Here is a 19,681-nt window from a genome sequence, read left to right as displayed (position 1 = left end):
ATTGGCTACATTGAGGTTTGAACCTAGAAAGCATTTAGAATTTTACAAACTCTAGACTGCTTGTCAATAAAAGAGGATTTTTATTTTTTTTTCTTGTGAAATAACCTAATTTATTCTGCTTCAAACATAGGCCTGCAGGGGGCTTCGTTGCTGGTCAATAGCACAGTATCAGTGTATTCTTCCTCCCAAGGCAGCCAAATTCCTGTTACTTAGGCTTTAACTGGATGGTAGATTGTTATTCTGCACCTCAGCTTGAATAACTGTTGTATGTAGACTTGGAACAAGTTGAGTAAGTCTGGGGGGAGAACTGACCCAGTAGCTTCTAATTGCAGAGTGGATTTGCTGTTTCAAACTGCGGAGATAGAGCTTACATGGATTCTGTTTATGAATTGTAGTTGTAGAAAACTCACTTGATGAGTTCACTCACAGATGCTGTTTTGGTTGGGATTTTTTGTTGTTTGTATCCAAAGGAGACCGCAGTAGTCCAGGATAGTACTTGTAAGTAGTAAAGATGTAGTAGTTGTGTCTAATGTCACCGCTCTGTTGGACTTTTGACAAGTTTTGTTGTATGTAGTGTGACCTGACTTGTCAGATAGCAGCAGTTGTAAGGGGTAAGAGCCAAGCTGACCTCTTTTTCCTTTATTTCATTCTCTCTCTTTCTCTTTCACTCTGCTCGTCCTTTTAAGCCTGTAATTTAAGTTCACAACCATCCCAAAGAGCTTCATGGGTAGAAAATCAGATATAACGAAAGAAATTATTGTAGACATTTAACTTTTAAATTACAGACTATCGATGGTCCCTGCGAAGTCATAGTTCACACGTGGGAGACTCATCTACAACCACGATCAATTACCCCTTTAGGTATGGGCATAAACTGCATCTGTTTGAGGCATATGCATAAGATTGCTAATATGCTGCACATTGGTTTAGAGGGATTGATAATTATAGATATATGATAGTTAAATTTATTAATGTTTTGGAGGTATAAGCTTTTCTTTGCACAACATGGACCTTACTCTCAAAAAAAACCCAACCAAACCCCATCTATCTGTATATATTTATGAATAAGTGACTTAAAAATGAAGTGGGTGTGAAATTCTTTGCTGCCATCCCTAAGATGTGGGCTGCTTTTTTTTTCTTTTTTTTTTTTTTCTTTTTTTTAACTTATATTGCAATATCCCTTTCTTCTAAGCTTAATTCTTTGAGACTAAGGATCCATTTTCTTAAAATATTTTTGTCCCTCCCAGAGAATGTGGGGAGGGGGAGGGCATGAATTCACTGCTGGTTTTGTTTAAATGCTGTATCACTAGTAAAAATTGTAATTAAAAAAAAAAAAAGAGGCTTCTTTAATGAAGTAAAATTAATGTAATGAATCGATCTGGCTAATTTATATGGTGATTTAGCAAAAAAATTTATTTTGCTGGTAGCAAAAGTGGCATGTGGATCTGCATACAAGCTCCTAATGCTTTTCTAAGGTGGGAGAATTTGGGTGTTTTGGTGGTGTTTAAGTGATAACCTTTGAATGTAGCTTGTAATTTAGATCTTTAATGCTGCTTAGAATGGCATGTTCTGTGCACTGTTCCTTCTGGAATATGAGAAATGTTATTTTTCTCCGCACTTCTCCACACAGAGCATTTGTCTGTTGTGTATCTTCTGATTCATTGAAAGAATACATCTTTTATAAAGAAGATGGTATTAAAGAAACTTAATAATTAATAATGCATGATCACTGTTGTTGTTTTTTGTATAATTTCTATTGAATTAATGCAGTTAAGTGTTTGTATTCCTGTAACAAGTTGTTTCTGTGTTTTTCAATAATTAATTAGGGTAGCAGTGCCCCCTCTCAGGGTTTGTGCTCCATCTCTAAGTTCAGATAACACCAATCCATACAATTAGGGTATTTTTTTTCCAACTAACACTCAGTGCTTTTTATCTTTTTAGTAAATGAATTAACGTCAAAAACATGTCCTGCAGATTTCTATGCTTAGGATGCTTGGTACTTTCTTTAACAGAACATGAAGCTAAAATAAGATTTAATCACAGCAGCCAGATCTCCCACGTCTCCATCAAAATAGGGGCTTTCTGCCTAGGCAGCCTTTAAGAAAATGCAGCAAAACCAGGGTGCTATTATGATCCCAAACTATTGGTTGATCATTATTAAAAATGTAGGACAGCAATATGATTCCTCCTTGAAAAAGTCAGGGTTAATGGCTGTAGCAACAAGATTTTATTAAGTCTTGTGAGAATCTCATGGTTTGTGTATGCTACTGCAGTTCTCTTAATGCTGGTGAGTTCACCCAGTGCCTGATGATTTCAGCTATTAAAGCTGCAGAGAGAGGAAGGATTAAAAGTAACTGTGAAATGAGTATTTTGATTATTTCATCCTAGAATAGGTTTCTGTCACATGAGCAGAATAAATACTTTGATTGTGGCTAACTTTATTAATAAGCTTTGACTGTAAGCATGCAGGAGAACAGCTTTCTTGTATGATTGCAAGAAATTGTAGGGGCTTGGACAAGAACATCACCATAGGTTCTAGTGGGAGGTAGATGATGTCAGCAGGCTACTACAGCAAACTGAAATTAAGCAGCTTCCTTCATTTTTCTCAGTTCAGGTTAGTTCAGTTAAAGCACAGATCTTAGGGCATTTTTTGGCTTGATGGGTTTTTCTTGCAGAACCTGTGAAATGCATGAAGTTGGAAAAAACTCGATAGAAGGTTGCAATAAACATGCTTATTTTTGTTTCTATTTTTTGTACTTTTTATTAGATAGGCTCTTTAGAAACAAAGTGGAAAAGTAGAATTAAACTTGGCAACGATTCCTGCTGCTGCTGATACTGATTAGTGTCTTTGGTTCTGTTTTTCCCCTCGTTTCAATTCTAGAAAATGAAATGACCATTGACGATGGATACTTTGGAATTCATAGTAAGTGAAATATACTGATCTTCACTGTGTGTTTAACTTTGACTAGGTTAAGCATGAAAAACATTATGAAATACTTAGCTCAGACCTGAATTTTCTGTTTTATTAAAGAGCTGAGAGGCTATCAGCTTACTGGCATTGGATAAAATTAGTGAACTCTAGGCTCTATGTGTGTATTTTAGAACTACGGGATAGGCTGCTGCTGCTACTAGCCTTCTCTAAAACTAGCTGTAGAAAGAACTCTTGTTGAGTAGGAGAATCACACTAAATATACACAATCTGCCTTTTCAGTTATGCACATCACTGCCAAAACTTCTCAAGTTCAGATGTCATGCTCCTGTGCGTGCACATGTGTTGCTTTTGCAGTTAAAACCCACTTCTCATTTAATGCTCTGTCCCTTGGCATCCATGTTAACTCTGTTATGTCCTATGCATTTTGTCTCAAAGCTCTTCTGTTTTCTTTCACATCCCTATGGGAGGTAATGTTTTGTTAGGAACTATTCAAAACTGTGGCATCTACTTTGACACTTGGTCTGGCAGCTTGTGCTTCCTGGCCATCCTCCTTTGTAGACTTTCCTTCTGATGGTGAGGCTGAGGATTCTGCTCTGTGCTTTTTCCCCATTGTATCTGTTGCTATATTCTGTCTTCCAGGCATAAGCTGCTTTACTGGCCTTGCTTGTGATGTTGTTTCTATCTCAACTGAAACAAGAAGTTTTGAATTGCTTTTGAACTCACAGTTTCTGTCAGTGGTGATTCGTGTACTGAGAAATCCCAGGGCATGGGACTGTGTTGTATACCTCTGGAGGAGACATAGCTGTTGATGTTCTAAACACACTTAATACTGAAGCCCTCAGTGCTTTCCTTCGGACAGTTTATATGTGAGGCTGTCGTGGATCAGTGTTCCTATTTGTTTCCATTAAAAAACAGTGAACATCTACCTATCTGTTGCCTGTTCTAGGTAGCTTGGAAAAGACAGGTAAAAGGATGTGCACAGCAATTGCTTTGGGAATACTATTGAGTAAAGCTGATAGAGGAGGATTGGCTGGAAGATGGTGCCAGTGGAACTGCATTTATATTTAACTACCTAGGTTCTCCTTTAGAAATTACAGTAGCTTTTAAGGTGCCTTTCTAATGGTTATTGTTCAATCCTGAACAGATGGCATTGAAACTGTGGATTCTGGGTGGCTGACCTGTCAAACAGAAATACGATTACGTCTGCATTATTCTGAGAAGTCCCCTGTGATGATATCAAAGAAGAAATTCAAAACATCAAGGTTTAGGTAAGAGCCTGCTCATCTTGTAGCATTTTACCTCACGTTTTCCATATTTTTTCTATTAAGGAGTTGGATCTGCCCTATTAGAGTTTTTGTCTGTGACCTGCTTTGGCAATGTTATTCTTCAAGGCTGTAGAATATGTTTAAATACACTTTCATGTCTTATTCTATGAGGATATTCAGAATGTCCAATCTGTTTAAAGGATTTCTGGTTGTAATTGTTTTGAGGCAAGCTCAGTTTTAGTAGTGAGTTAACAGCTAAGTGATAACCCTGTATCCTGTCTGCTTTAAGATGACTCAGAAGAGGTTGCTTAAATGTGCTTCCATCACTGATGTATTTGGTTTTGTACATCAGTGAAATTGGATGTTATTGGTGGTGTCAAGAATAATTATTGTGTTCACCTGTAGCTTCTGCTCAAGCTTCTTTTTAATTCTCCAGTATTTCTTCCTATAACATTTTGTTTTCTGTTTCTGATTGAATAGAGTGAAGTTGACTCTGGAAGGCCTGGAGAAAGATGATGATGATGAAGAAGGCCAAGAAAAAACATCTCCTACTGTTCCTCAGAAGATGGCAAATAATGTGGAGTTCTCCTTAATAAGCAACAATGAATATAAATGCCGACACACTCAGCCAGACTGTGGCTATGCTTTGCAGTCAGATCGATGGCTAGAATACACCATACAAACCATGGAGCCTGATAACTTGGAATTAATCTTTGATTTTTTTGAGGTATGTCGCTTCAGCACTTAGAAGCAACTTCCTTTGCTCTAAATGTAACGTGGAAGTTGTAGAAGAGATCCTATTCCTTGTATCCAGTTGTGCTCTGAAAAGATCACCATATTTATGAGTTTTCAAAAACGATCATGTGTAACTTTCTAGATTGCCACTAACTGTTTCATGTTTCTGGTCATAACATACAATGCTGTTAGACCAAAACATTCTGGCCTGAAGTTTGTGTTTTACGTAACATGTAGGAGATTGGTTGCATCAATGTCTGTCTTGCCAAGGAACAAGGTTTTAATGAAATAAGAATTTGTTTGTGTTTTCACCTGCATATAGCAGTAAGTGTTTTGGTTTGTTTGTTTTTAGGAAGATTTAAGTGAGAAAGTAGTGCAAGATGATGAGCACCCAGGTCATGTGGGTTCTGCCTGCCTCCTCTCATCCACAATTGCAGAATCTGGAAAGAGTGCTGGAATTCTTACTCTTGCTATTATGGGCAGGAATTCAAGGAAGACTATTGGAAAAGTTAGAGGTACAGCTGGTACTAATAAGTGTAGATAACTTCACTGGAAGTCACTTGTTCTCTGCTGACACATGAAGCTCTTGTTTTTTCTTGTAGTGGACTATATAGTAATTAAGCCAATCCAAGGATACACTTGTGACATGGAGGCCTCATATGCAAAATACTGGAAACCAAGAAGCACTCTCGATGTTGGACACAGGGGAGCTGGAAACTCTACAACAACAGCTAAGTAAGTTCATTTGTGCTCTGCGATTTTATCATTTAATGTTTGGTTTCATGGATATCACCTGGGAAGCAGCTAATTTCAAATTATAAGCTATAACTTGAAATCGTTTTGAGTCTTCTCAGTATTGAATGTGACTGTTCTATAAAACACTTATTTATATTTCTGCTGCTTCAGTGAACTTTTGTGATGTGCTGCATCTAATAAAACCTTTTCCTTTTATTTCAGACTTGCTAAGGTTCAGGAGAACACTATAGCTTCTCTGAAGAATGCTGCTAGTCATGTATGTACACGTTTGTGTGAACACAGTACTTCAGTAGCTGCCATGATTCAATATTATGAATGTTAAATGTGCTGATTTTTATTTTTTTTTTAATTGAAAAAAGGCATCAAATCATGGAGACACTAAAGAAATATGAAGTAATAGATTAAACTCTTGTTTTTAAGCTATTAAAAAAACTTCCATCTACAGAGGTCGCTCCTATTTTATGATGTTGGCCCGTGATGTCAGAGATGGATTTTGGTGGTATGGCAGTAAAAGTTGAACCTTCCTACCAATATCCCATTTGTTTTGTTGCCATGTGACAGATGGCAGCAGAGGGGCAGTCTGACACAATGGTGTCTGACTTGGAAAAGCGTATGAGGCAAAAGTACAAATCTGAATCCCACCATGTGAAAAAAGCCTCACTCAGTGAGATTCATGGACACTTGCTAAACATTTCCAAAGACCAAACAGTGGATGTGAACACAGTGAGGTGTTGAGTTGTGTCTTGTGACAGTGACCTGAGAGACAAACCACAGTCTGGATGGCCATGCAGATTTATACAAGCGTAGCATGCAGCCTCTTGTTCATTGCTGGTGAAAATACATAGCTAATGGTGGAGACTGTATTGGAAAAGTGTATTTGTGACTGAGAATTTGCTCTATCAAATTGTGTTATCATGCTCTTTGTATGGAAATAATTAATAACCTATGTAATGTGTTCTAATGCTGTTCAAATACAGGGAAATTTTAACTTCAGTCCTGCAGAAACATATTTGTTCAAAATTATTCATTATGCTGCTGTTCTGTAGTCCCTGGGCATTAATAGTTAAGTGTTTATTTGTTCTATTGTGGTTTTATTTTGCTATTTTCTTTAGGGAGCAGCATATGTGGAATTCGACGTACATCTTTCTAAAGATCACGTGCCTATTGTATACCATGATCTCACTTGTTGCATGTCCATGAAAAAGGTAAGGATGAGGATGATGTTTAATTTAAGTGTGGCCATTCCACAAACTAAAACAGTTTCTCATAGAAATAATTCTGAATATTCAAGTAATGGAAGGGAATGGAAATGTAACTTTACAATATGCTTAAACTTGAGCTGAGAACTTGGATTCTTCCTTTTAATGTTGTAGCAACAACGTTTCAAATGCAGTTAAATGCCTTGCCTTACAGTAGTGGCCAGCGGATGGAAAACAAAACATTGGAAGAAACAAAGTTCTCCTTCTCTTAGGAGGTTGCTGAACAATTGGGTTAGCTACAAAGGGCTCGTCTTCCACAAATTTCTCATTCTTTCTTGATTCCAGTTTTTTTTCTTTGCATTTTGATCGTCCTTTAGCTGTCAGGTAAACAACGTACCTCACGTCTTGTGGGGGACAGTAAGTGAGGCTGAAGAACTGTGTTGAACTGCTTGGTGGGTCAGAAGGAAAGGAGTTAAATGGTGTGCTAAGAGCAGGAGAACAAGATGTGAAAGCAAGCATCTTGTTCCTTTCTTGGCTTATCTTATCAGCTGCTGAAGTTGTTACCCAAAGCTCTTTTCTGCTATAAGTGCTGAGTACTCTAATGGTACTGCTGTTCATCTACTTAGATTACTTCTGAACTCTGAACTTGCTTTTGCAATATCTTTCAAATATGCAAGTTGTATGAAGTGTGAAAATGAAATGTTCTCATAAAATGACATTATGCTTCTCAGTAATGGGAGAAATGGAAGCAAATGTGCTGCTAGTTTAAACAGGTATTTTTCCTTCTGGTCTGTTGTGTATTTTTTTTCATTGAGACTAGAACGCATGTACTCAATCACAGTGCCAAGAGGGTGGACTCTGTTCTATTCTTGTGTTCTCTACTATTGGCAATAAAGTCAAAGACAGCATAGCAAGATAGGCTGCAAGATAAGTTCTCTGTGCTGTCTGTATGTCAGTTTGTTGCAAGTTGGTTTGGGACAGTTCTGGGAATGGAACTCTTAAGAGGAATCCATACACAGCATGTATTGGATCAGTACTGTCATTCTGAGCACAAATTTCCTTCGAGTGAGAAGTGAATGGATGTAGTTTTTTTTACATCAGATCATTAGAGGGGTTGGGGGGGTTGTTTAAATTTTACCAGGACATGTGTCTCTATTTACTATGTTCAGAGAGATTGGATAAATAATAATAAACTGAATTGCCTTGGAGCATTGCTTCACTTGGGGATTTTTGTTTTTATTTTATTCCCCTGAATAACTGATCGAGTTACTACAGAATAAATGCATTGACTTTCATTGAATGTTAGCGTGAAAGTTGAAGTCTGTGATTTGCATAAATGATCAAACCTTGATCTTTTTCAACTTGACACCTGTTTTATGTATCTGAGTGATAACAAATTGACTCATTACATGACTTGTATCTTTATCAATGTAAAAAAAAGATAATATTTAATATAGTAACATTAAAGACAACTAAAAGCATACAGACTTTTATACTTTTCAGCGATTGTTATTACGTATTATTTCTCTTCAAAGAAACTGGATACAGAGCCTTTGGAGTTGTTTGAGATTGCAGTTAAAGAGCTCACATTTGATCAGCTGCAGTTGCTGAAGGTACCGTTACTTTGGCTGTTGTGATGTGCTGAGTGTGGGATTTGTTGTTTTGGATTCTGGTGCATTCTGTAACAGGATAATGTGGGAGAGTGTATGCTTTAAAAATAGTAAATATAGAACAAGTAGTTAATTCCAAGTGTGGTAGTTCTGTACCATCATTACAGTTTGATTAAATGTCACTACTCAGTTTTGTTTGGGTTTTTTTGAGAAGGTCATCCAAACAATTAGAATAGATCCATATTGTTATGCTGATGTTATTTTCTTCTTTTAGAAGAGGAAGAAGGGGGAAAGTAGTGATGAGGTTCATTTGAAGCCAGTGCTTTGGAGTATTTGAAGAGATGATGCTGTTCCCCAAGTCTGTCTAGTTTTTAAGATTCTCTATTTTACAAGAGAGATCCAGACTGCCAGCTTCCTCCTCAGATGTGCTTGTGGAGGTTTAGAAGGGTCTCTGATTTAACACTATGGATTACACAGGCTGGCTAGAACTAACTTTATTTCAATTGGGTATTGCTGTATCTTCCAAACAGAAAAGGTCTTCCTACGTAAAAGGGAGTTGGAGAATAAGACTTGCCACAGAAGACCAGGCTGAGATGCCTTAGTCAGGGAAGCACGTAGCTGAACCAAGAATCAGTTTTGTTTAATTTCTAGTTACAAAAACTGTGTCTATAGTGGAACTTCAGCTTTCTTCTTTTGTCTTACAGCTGGCTCATGTGACTGCCTTGAAAGTAAAAGATCACAATGGTGCGTACTAGTTGGCAAGATCCTTGGGGTTTGTGAGAGACATTGAATGGTTGCAGTGTCTTGTTCTAGTCACATTTGGCTTCTTGAATGCTTCTAAACACTTAGTTTCTTGAATTTTGAGCAGGTTGTAGAGTTAAGTTTTTGTTTGTTTTGCTGGGATGTAAATACCTGGATAGGGTTTCTTCCTCAGGAAGAGAGGGGATGGGAGGGCAGAAGATGCTTATGGCTGAATACGCATTTGAGTAATAAGATAACAGCAAGACCATTGTGCGTAGTGTAACCTTATGCTTCTCTAACTACTGTTTTGGCAGCTCTACAGAATTGCAAACAACAACTATGGGAACTGCTGTAGGTTGTCATATTGATGCTGTAAATCTGGGGCTGTAATTCATCTCCTTTATGGGGACAGCAGATTGAGGCTAAGTACCTCACACATCCTACCTGTCTAGGAAAAGATAAAATAATAATAAGCCTTGACAGTTAAGGCTGCTTCTACTGGGTGTGATTCAGTGATTGAATGAGTGAAGCATGGGAGAAATTGCTTCTGATAAACATTCTGTGAAAAAGAAGTTTCCTGCTGTCAAAGCAAGAATTGGCAACACTGTTGGTGGGGTATGACGATCAAAATATAGACCTGATTTCATTTTTCGTTCCTATAGACCTTGCAATGCTGAACTGTTATTTTCTTGCTGGGATTAGGAGGGTTGCAATCTATTTTGATCCAATATTTTGTATTTCTTTTCAGCATCCTTTAAAGAAGAAGAAAACTCTGCTTATGAGACCCAGCCATTTCCTTCTCTGCAGAGAGTAAGAATTAATCATTATCTCTATTGCTGTGTATTATGAAATATGAAAACATGTGTTTTCCCTTCAGTGTTGCAGCACATAGTGAGAGATGCTCATGTTTTATTTAGCCATCCAATATCTGTGGTAGAACTGAGAATCTAGGCTTTATTTGGCTACTGGAGCCTTTCCAGCACGTAACAGTCTGCATACCTTTCAAGGTTCTTAATTCTTAATTCCTTTCTATAGCTCAGGTTATCAACTGGCTGACATCTGGGCATTGCATTTTAGTGCACTGACAATTGTTTGCTTAAATTTAAGGGAGGGAAAGAAAGGCCTTGGGCTGTTTGTGGGATTGAAAAGGAGAATTTCTAGTGTGTTTGCCTTTGTGATGATTTGCAGACTGTGGCAAAGTTCTCTGAGACAAAAAAAAAATTGACAAATTTCCTATCTTTAAAGTGATTTTTTTTTTTTATCAACTCTTAGACCCCATTGAAGTTAAATTCCAGTGTATTATCCCAGTAACTACCCAAATAGTATCAAGTTCTTTGCTGTACAGTCTGTTCTTCATGAAATATTTTCAGGTTCTGGAGTCAGTTTCTGATGATGTTGGGTTCAACATAGAAATAAAATGGATCTGCCAACAAAGGGTAAGTTAATGTACCTGTGATGTAATTTGGCTAAAGCTTGTAATTTGGCATAACTGTTTTTTATAAGCTACAAAGATTCATTTTCGTTTAATGTAATTGTTTGGGTTTTTATGACTCATTATCTTTAAAACAGTGTAAATGATCTTATTTTCAAGTAACAGGATGTACATGTGGGACTGAGCTTGTAGTTCAGCTCTGACAGCTTTAAGAAGGCTCTGTTGAAATAGGTCACAAGTGAGACATAACTGTACATGGGGTAAAAGGGCAAACTCAAACTTTCCTGGCCTTGTGCAGGGTCAGCTATGGCACAGTACAGGAATAGGAATACTGGGGATTCAGCTGGATTGCTTAGTGCTCGCTCTAGAGAGAAATAGATGTCAGGTCTAAGACTGGATGCCTGGAGTGGGAGAAGGGAATTAAATACATTGGTAACTGGAAGTCTTTGTGCGTGGGCTCATGCCAGTCCTCTCAGGGATGGGCTAGAATGGTGATCTTTCATGGATTTCCCATGTATTTTCAAAATTAACAAAGGCTTCATAGCAGCTTTTCGCTTGGATAGGAAGACAGTGGATTTTTCAGTGCACCTTCCCGCTGTTGGAATTCAGGTGCACTTCTCAAAGTGGCAGACCTCTAGAGCGGTACCAGGCATTCAGTGTGCTGAGGGAGTGACTGACATAGCCACATTTTCAACCTAAACCAAACCTGAGTTCTGTTTGCAGGAGACTAAAGCTTGCTGAAATAATTTTAGTAAGTGTTACTTCAAATGGCTGAAACCTGTCCTTTCTTTTTACAGGATGGACAGTGGGATGGCAACTTGTCAACTTATTTTGATATGAACCTCTTTTTAGATATTATTCTGAAAACTGTTCTGATGAACGCTGGGAGGAGGAGAATTGTTTTTTCTTCTTTTAACGCAGATATTTGTACGATGTAAGTTAAGAGAGGAGATATTTGTTTGTTAATTTGATCTTTAGGGATTTTACATAAACATCTTGGGGATGTGGGTCAGAGCTTAACACAAACTCTGCCTTCCCTTTAACTTTTGTATACCAATCTGTGACAGCAGCACACTGCTGGAATAGCTTGTCACATAGTTCAGTATAAAAACACGGTACTGTCTTGTTGCACCAGAGAGGCATTCAATGGGCATATATTAAAGAGAGAAACTTTTAAACAGTGAAGTTGAATTTCCATGCTTTTTTAACAACTCGTTACTTTTGTTTTAATAACAGGGTTCGGCACAAGCAAAATAAGTATCCTGTGTTATTTCTCACCCAAGGAGAATCTAAACTCTATCCTGAACTCATGGATTTTAGATCTCGTACAACTCCGATTGCCATTACTTTTGCTCAGTTTGAAAACTTGCTGGTAAGCAGACAAGTTCTGATATTGTTATTTAATAAAATGAAACTGAATTGCTACCAACTGATGTAAATCCATCTCTTTTTTTCTTTGCAATCAAACTCATACTAACATGAACAACTGCCAGAATTATAGTCATTATTTTAAATGTCTCTCAAAATGTCTATGGTACTGAAGAAGTAATATCAGTGAGCTCGTATTAAATTACTGAAGTGAAATTGTACGGAGCTGTAAGTGTCAATAGATAAGAATTCTAGTGAGAGAACTTCTCAGAAACATTTTAATTTTTTTTTAATGGAAGTGTTTTTGTATTTCAGGGAGTCAACGTGCACTCTGAAGACCTGCTGAGGAACCCATCGTATGTTAAAAGAGCCATATCTAAAGGCTTAGTTGTTTTCTCGTGGGGGGATGATGCGAATGATCCAGATAACAGGAAGAAGCTGAAAGAATATGGTGTTCATGGGCTGATATATGACAGGTACCTTATTGCACTTAAAAAAATATATAATAGTAATGAAGCTTGTGAAACTGTGCTGTACTGAATCCTGGGAAACTCCGCTTTCCTTTTTCATTGACTGTATGTAGAGTATCTTCCTTAATACTGCAAACACAGCAAGACTATAAACCTGGGTAAGGAAACACTGTTAATTTGTGTTCATCCAGCTGTGTTCATCAATCAAAACAATTTTTGCTTATCCTGTGGCTGGGCAAATCCATGTGGAATATGATTTGTCTCTCTGGAAACTGTGTGCTACGTACCAGCTCTTAGTAAGCTATTAACATTCCTAACAGTAGTTAAACTGTGCACCTGACATGGAGAGGGCAATTTATTGAACTGAAATTTCTGGCATTCTGCAGTCACTGATGGAGATGCTAAACACAACTTTTAAATGCATCAGTTCCTTTTCATTTCCCCAGCATTCTCTTTACCTGTGTTTGAAAGCTGTGAATGCACAGCTGTACTACTTTTCTGTACTGAAATTAGTTTGGTGTGACTCTCAGGGCAAACTGCCAGATGTGATCGCTTCAGTTAATAGATATGTGCAGTTCAGGTGGACATCAAATGTCTGCGGTAAATCTTTGGACACAAATTTTGCTGAGTATCTGAAGTAACATCAGAGATTTCAGTCCTTTCTCATAAAAGAAATAAAAGTAATAGTAGAAAATAGTTACACATGCATAAAAAGTGCTTAATTTGCATTACCAGAAGAATCCTGAACTGGAAAAGCTGAAATTTCTCTGGCAGAACATCTAAAACAAAGAATTCTAAGTGGGAAAACACTTAGTGTAATCAAGACGTTGAACTGAGAAGCGTCTCAAGCCTTCCAACAGTTCGCTTTACAAAGTGAATTGTTTTGCACATCATTGGACCAGGGATAAAAAAGGCAAAGGAAGCGAAGTATTTGTTGTCAGGGGTTTTGCTCCGTTCAAGTGAGAACTGGATGTCAAGATGTATAGAGAAAGACAAATGCTCTGTCTCTTGCTGTTCTAAGCACTCAGTGCAAAATCAATTAGCGCTCCTGAATCCCTCATCAACTACTGAGAGTCCTCCCAGATAGGTGGGCCCAGCGATGATGTGGATTGTTGGTGGTCTTGCTTGTGCTGCAGTAAGTCTGTCCCTTTGTGAATGGTAAAAAGGAATTTCAAGATTTTGCACTGGGATCAGTTTCAGTCTTATGTCACTGAATCATTAAGTTCTCTTCCTGGCTACAGCAGTGAGACACGTTAGAACTTTGTTACAACTCAAAATTCAGGGCCTTATAGTGGCTGGAAAAAGATTTCTAGACTGGTATGGAAAAAGAAATGGGACAGGTACTGTGTTCTAATCCAGTTCTACTGCAGTAATGGTTCTTGGGAAAGGTCTGTTCTTCTGATGTCTGCTATTCCAGTCTTTCTAAGTTGGTAATTACTCCTGGAATCTACCAGTGTGGTAAAATGGGTGATAGCTTTATTTGTGCCTTGGCGCTGCTTTCCCCTCTTAGATGTGTAAGTGCATTTTGGATACATAATTGCTCAACCCTACTGAAGTGCTACTGCATTCTTGTCAGGGCTACAATTCTGTAAGTGTCATCTTATGTCCTTGACTGCTTAGAGTGTTAAAGCTACAGCATGATGGCAGAACACACCTCACCTTTTGAGTAACACGTTCCTTATAGGCTGGACTGCACAGTGGATTTGCCCTAACAAACAATCTTTAACTTTCCTGTACTGTCCAAACCATCCAGATTCTTAGCAGTAGTAGATTCTTACTCCCTCACTCCTATTTATTCCACCTTGCTGACATCTTCCCACAAAGATAATACCAGCTCCTAAGCTCTTCCTTAATCCTCAATTATTTCAACAAAGTTTACAGTAGAATTAAATGTAATACGTATCCCTTAGAGGGAACATGACACTTAGTGCAAATTGCATCAGGTATCTTAAGCCCTGGGTGCTTTGAGATGTGGGTGGTACTTGCAAATCCTGAATGGTATGTCTAAATGTAAGACCTGACTCTGAGTGCTGCCACTCACAGTTGGAGTTGGTGGGTTAAGAGGCGGTCTTTCAAAGAGTTAAATTACCAAAATTGCAACAGATGTGGTGTGAGCATCAGTTATGGGGCAATGAATCTGCATTCTCTGGTGTTTGAAGTTTAGAGGTGGACAAATTCAGTGCTGCTGTGAAGCAGAACTGAAGGAGAGTCAGGAGAGACAGATGGACACGGCTGTTTCAAGGTCTAGAAACATGCAGGGACTTCAGTTACCTGTTCAGTTATTGTGAAGCTAATTTACAATAGTTACATCTTCAGAAAACGTCCCGTGTTCAATCAAGATGTGCTTCTGCTATGGCTTCTGCAGGGTTTTTATATTCTTGACTGAATATTAATGTTGTCCTGGGAAGACTAACTTTGGATATTTATCAGAAACTATTGTGCCTGGTGTTTTATGTTGCTATTTACTCATGCTTTACTAAAGCATCTTTCTAAGTGTTGTTAGAATATTAGCAAACACAATGATTGCAGTGAATTGAGCTTGCTTGGATGTGGCCCTGAGTTACTGCTTTTGCTCGCATGTGGTAGCTATCAAAGCTCACGTACTGTGTAGATAGAGATGATTTCTATGCACTATTTTTCTGAACTTTAGTCTTCCCTGTAAAGACGAGCAAAAAAGTTGTTGTGAAGATGGGAGAAAAACTGTGTCCTGAATACCAGAAGTTGCTGGTACCAAATGTCGGGTAAAACAAATGCAGGTAGGAGGGTCTGACTTTGTTTTGCATGGAGAAAAATTGCAAGACTAAATCTGGGCAGCTTCCAAACACCAGTGCTGCTTAAGGAGCCGTATCACTGCTGCAAGGGGAAGAATTTTTTTCCATCCACTCCTTTCTCCACTCGGGCATTGAATTATTAGACATACCCAAAGTCATTAAAACCAAAAACGAATGGTCTTGTGTTGTTCACAGGACAGCGTTCTGCTTTTTTGCTGCGTTCAATGATCTTAATGCCTAAATTACTGGGGCGACTTGTGTTTAAAGGATGGTCTATAGAAAAGGTGCAGCTTTGCCAGACTATCCGGCTTCTGTTTGGGCCCTGAAAAGTGCACTGAAGGTATGACTGGGCATCCTCCTTTAGCACTGGAAGCTGGATATTATGCTTGAAATGCTTTTTAATTTGTTAAAGTGTAGATTTACTGATAGAGGAAATACACACCTGGTGTAGGAAAATTCTTGGGATTGGCAAAAAACAAACAAAAAGAAGCAAATCAAGGCAGGGCTGTGGAGGGCACTGCAGGGTTTTTTTTTTCTCCTGGAAAAGCTTTGCAAACAGTGCAGGAAATCCTTGTTTGAATGTACTTGGTAAGAACAATGGCCATAAGTTTCTGTAAGAAGTTGGCTACATATTAAATACCGGTGTGGAGAGGGGTGGCTGCTCACTTACATTTGCATTATGGGATTTTTTTAATCCTCTCTGTACGATCAGAGCTGTGCTTGTCCAGTAACACATCCAGCTGCATGGCAGGGGTGAAGCTGCTCAGCCTGCTGTGTGTGCCCAAAGCTGAGTGTGTTGGTCCCCCTCGTGCTGACGGGGCTCCATGCTGGTTTCAGTGCAGCTCCGTGCTCAGCTGGCAGGCTCCTCACTGCGTTCTGTTTTCCAAAAGTAATGCAAATATAGTTGCAATAAAAGGCAAAAGCATTTTAAAAACAAACAAAACTAGTCAGAACTAAAAATCTGTTTAAATAAGTGCCTTTTTATTTGCCTGAAACTGAGCATTACTGAAATAAACTGCATGTGTACATGCAGGAATAACCAGCAGAGATTGATTTATTATAATGGAATCTGCTCCTTAGTGATTGAGGCATTACCTGGTGGCAGGGTAAGCCTTTCCTGTTCTCTGAATTGCATGGTAAACCTGCGTTTGGCTTGAGATGGAATGAAATAGTGTTTGGTAGGGGAGAATCTGCTCTCAAATAGTGTCATTGTGCTCCCTGTATCTATCACTTGTCGTTTCCAGGGAAATAAATAGGAGGCATTACTTTCATCCTTGTCTTTTCTTCACTCCTCTTTGGGCCAAGCTCCAGCCAAAGTTGGCAAGAAATACTTCACTCAATAAATTCATTAAGGAGGGAGATCCACACGAGTGGATCTGAAGCTGTGCACAAAGAATGTTTACAGGGACATGAACACTTTTGCTTTATGATGTGCTACAGCAACGTAGTATTTCAGTTCTGCCTGATGTGTGCCTAGTCTGACATAAAATATGCTTTGGACTTGGACACTCTGGTATAGTGTTAACAAGTCAAGTCCTGCAGCTTTGTGTCCATGTGTGAAAAGAGAATATACTACTGAAACGGTGTAGGTCGCTGACTTCACACTCTGTATGGTTTTCTGACTTTTCACTCTTCACTTAATATCACAATAGTAGCTTTAAAAAATTGATTTTTTTGAGAGGGAATACTTCAAACAACAAGTATCAGCTCCATGCAGTGTCACAAGTAGTACATTACAGTTCAAGTGACTTTAAAGCTCTGAACTTGCAGATGATGAGCTTTGCTTTCTGGGAATGGCAGCAGGGCCTGAGGGGTCAGCATGGAGCTGTGGGGAGGGGCAGCTGGGGGTCAGGGACAGGGTCTGCCCAGAGGGAGGTGGGTACAACCTGGTACCAGTGCTGAGGGAGCATTGGGACATCACTCTCAGACACTGGGTTTGGGTGGTGCTGTGCAGGGCTGGGAGTTGGGCTCACTGATCCTTGTGGATCCTTTCCAGCTCAGGATGTTCTTTAGCTGTAGGGTTTGAAGCCTAAAATTCTGCTTTTTGCTGCTTTGTGTCAACTGTAAAAGCATATTTTCAGAAGAGTAATAAGGGTAAATAGCAGGGGTAACTTCCTAGTATGTCAAATCAACCATTGTGTAAATGGCTCAACACTGTATACTGCAGGATTAGAGATGAGAGGCTTAAGGCAGTAGTCTCAAACATGTTGCTTCTATAGACTTGCTGATGTCTTAATTACCATCACGGAATCATGGAATGGCTTGTGTTGGAAGGCACCTTTAAGACCACCTGGTTCCAACCCCTGCTATATAGGATACCTTCCTTTAGACCAGGCTGCTCACAGCCCCATGGCCTTGAATGCCTCCAGGGAGGGGGCACTGACAGCCTTTATTAGGCTTACTTTACCACAAGGAATGGTTTAACATGGTCTTTCTGTGAACTGTCAGGTTATTATCACTGCTAACTGTTTATCTTTTTTCATTGATTTAGGATATACGACTCAAATCCTGAACAACCAAATATATTCCAAGTAGAGCAACTGGAACGTCTAAAGAAGGAATTACCAGAGCTGAAGAGCTGCGTGTGTCCCACTGTTAGCCACTTCAAGTCCATATCTCCATGTAAATGTCATCATAGTTGCTTGGAAGAGAAAGCTGTAGATAACTTGCAGAGTGTTCAAATGCAAAAGGACTGACTCTAGGCAGAATGCTGGTTTGTGTCTGTTTAGTTGTGACCATTGAAACAGTGCTGTCCATGCCTTCACGTTTGTTGGTTTCAGTTCCCCACACAGCAATAACCGTGTTCCTCCCTCCTGACGGTACTTGTTCAAGTTCCAAACAAGCTTGAAGTATTGAGCCAGCTGTAGCCGTTGTTCCAGTTTACGTAGTTTTAACTTTCTCATAATCGAGTCTCAAATTTTGAAAACAAAATGAAGTATTAACACTACGTGTGTTTTAGAAATAAGCACTCCGAGGAGTGGAATCTCAAAAACCACACTGTAGAGGAATTACAATGATCTGGTAATGAAAACGCTTAAAATACATATTGATTTGACTTAAATTGTACTTGAATAGTGCAGCTTGTTAGCCTACACCTGACTACAGGAAATGAAGAGTGGTCGCAAGGTACGTATAACTAGATCTGGCCTGAATAAATTGGTACCTCATCTGTATACATAGATATATAGTATGTATTTGCACTGAGACATCGACGTGTACAAAGCTTTGTGCCATTTCAAACGCACATGTGTGTTTTCTTTAAGTAAACTGCAGTGCATGTGAACCCATTTCCTCCCCCTCCAGTGGACGTTGGGGCTGCTGCCATTGCTCCCTGCTTTGCCAACCGCATGGCACGTGCTCTGCGTGCAGCACTGAGGGGTGAGCCCGCAGGGCGACGGCTCTCATGTATCTCTCACAAACCTGCCGAATTTTCTAGGGATGTTGCTTACAACTGCAATATTAACAGGATTACAGAAATACCTTCAGTGGGTGATACTGGTTTGCACAGTAACCTTCATAAACAAAACGTGTACAAATGCACAAACTACAAAATGCATGCTTTGGTTCTAAGCATGGGATGTAGGTATTGGAGACCCTTGCATCTTTACGGTGCTAGTTATGTGTGAAGGGTGCAAGGGCTCACAGAACTACTTCGGGTTTCTTTTGCCTCAAACCACAGGCCTGTTATCCACAACCATTTGGAGGAGGAAAAAAAAAAGCTCTACCACACATGGTTCGTCCTTTTCATATAATACAAGCCACTAGCTTTTGTATTTTGCAATATTTGATTTATTGTTACTGTTCGGTTTTGTTTTTTAAGAGCAAGAATCACAAATGTTCTGAGCTCAGATAATCCACGTGCTGTTGGCTGATACCTTTCCCTTGTAATTTATTACCAGGTCTTAGCTCAGAGCTCTTAGTAGATACACGCATGTCCTTTTCCTCCTGGAGCTGCAGGTCATGCCAACACAACAGCTGCAACTTTCTACTGAAGTGTTAATGTATAGTAAGAATGGAAAATATTTATTTTTTTTCTCTTGTAAATTGACAACGCAAACAATAGCGTGTACTATATCTTTATGTACAGTCATTGCAGCATAGAGCCGGCTGTACAGAGTTAAGCCATTGCAAATACGTGCTTGAGCTCGCACCTCGGAGCACTTTGAAACAGCTCGTTTCAATTTGCCTTGTTTATTTTAGCATTTGAAGTTTGTCCTGCACAAACAGCACCGTAATGACTCGATCCTCGGAGGCTGTCTTTTGTATATTACAAATAAATTCAATCTTCCTTCACAACAGTGCGAGCTGTGTTTTTTTGGGAGGGGGTGGGGACCAAATCTTCGTTGTTGAGTTGCAACTTTGCGGTTAGTTTTTACTCGGCCGCAGTTCCACACCCCATCTC

At 39.1% G+C, this 19,681-nt stretch overlaps 1 protein-coding gene across 13 annotated transcripts in view; it reads left to right on the top strand.

Moving 5' to 3' along the window:
* Positions 1-19,575, top strand: part of GPCPD1 (glycerophosphocholine phosphodiesterase 1) — a 33,942-nt gene extending 14,367 nt beyond the window's left edge. For 3 of the 13 annotated variants that reach the window (XM_015856990.3, XM_015856991.3, XM_085542889.1), the window contains exons 5-20: positions 786-861; positions 2,882-2,923; positions 4,077-4,200; positions 4,678-4,924; positions 5,285-5,447; positions 5,535-5,667; positions 5,890-5,944; positions 6,801-6,893; positions 8,423-8,500; positions 9,202-9,241; positions 9,987-10,048; positions 10,609-10,674; positions 11,468-11,604; positions 11,907-12,042; positions 12,354-12,514; positions 17,771-19,575. In XM_015856990.3, coding sequence (XP_015712476.1) covers positions 786-861; positions 2,882-2,923; positions 4,077-4,200; positions 4,678-4,924; positions 5,285-5,447; positions 5,535-5,667; positions 5,890-5,944; positions 6,801-6,893; positions 8,423-8,500; positions 9,202-9,241; positions 9,987-10,048; positions 10,609-10,674; positions 11,468-11,604; positions 11,907-12,042; positions 12,354-12,514; positions 17,771-17,975 — 1,818 coding nt within the window. In that variant the 3' untranslated portion in view covers positions 17,976-19,575. Of the gene's footprint in view, positions 1-785; positions 862-2,881; positions 2,924-4,076; positions 4,201-4,677; positions 4,925-5,284; positions 5,448-5,534; positions 5,668-5,889; positions 5,945-6,800; positions 6,894-8,373; positions 8,501-9,201; positions 9,242-9,986; positions 10,049-10,608; positions 10,675-11,467; positions 11,605-11,906; positions 12,043-12,353; positions 12,515-15,158; positions 15,265-17,770 lie in introns of all 13 variants that reach the window. The other 10 variants (XR_014944514.1, XR_014944515.1, XR_014944517.1 and 7 more) reach the window with 7 other exon arrangements.
* The last annotated feature ends 106 nt before the right edge of the window (positions 19,576-19,681 follow it).

This window comes from Coturnix japonica, chromosome 3, assembly GCF_054131305.1.
Source record: "Coturnix japonica strain WE chromosome 3, WE-NBRP24, whole genome shotgun sequence".
NCBI lineage: Eukaryota > Metazoa > Chordata > Aves > Galliformes > Phasianidae > Coturnix > Coturnix japonica.
The sequence above is the reverse complement of the archived record's forward strand: the minus strand, read 5'-3'. Positions and strand labels throughout refer to the sequence as shown.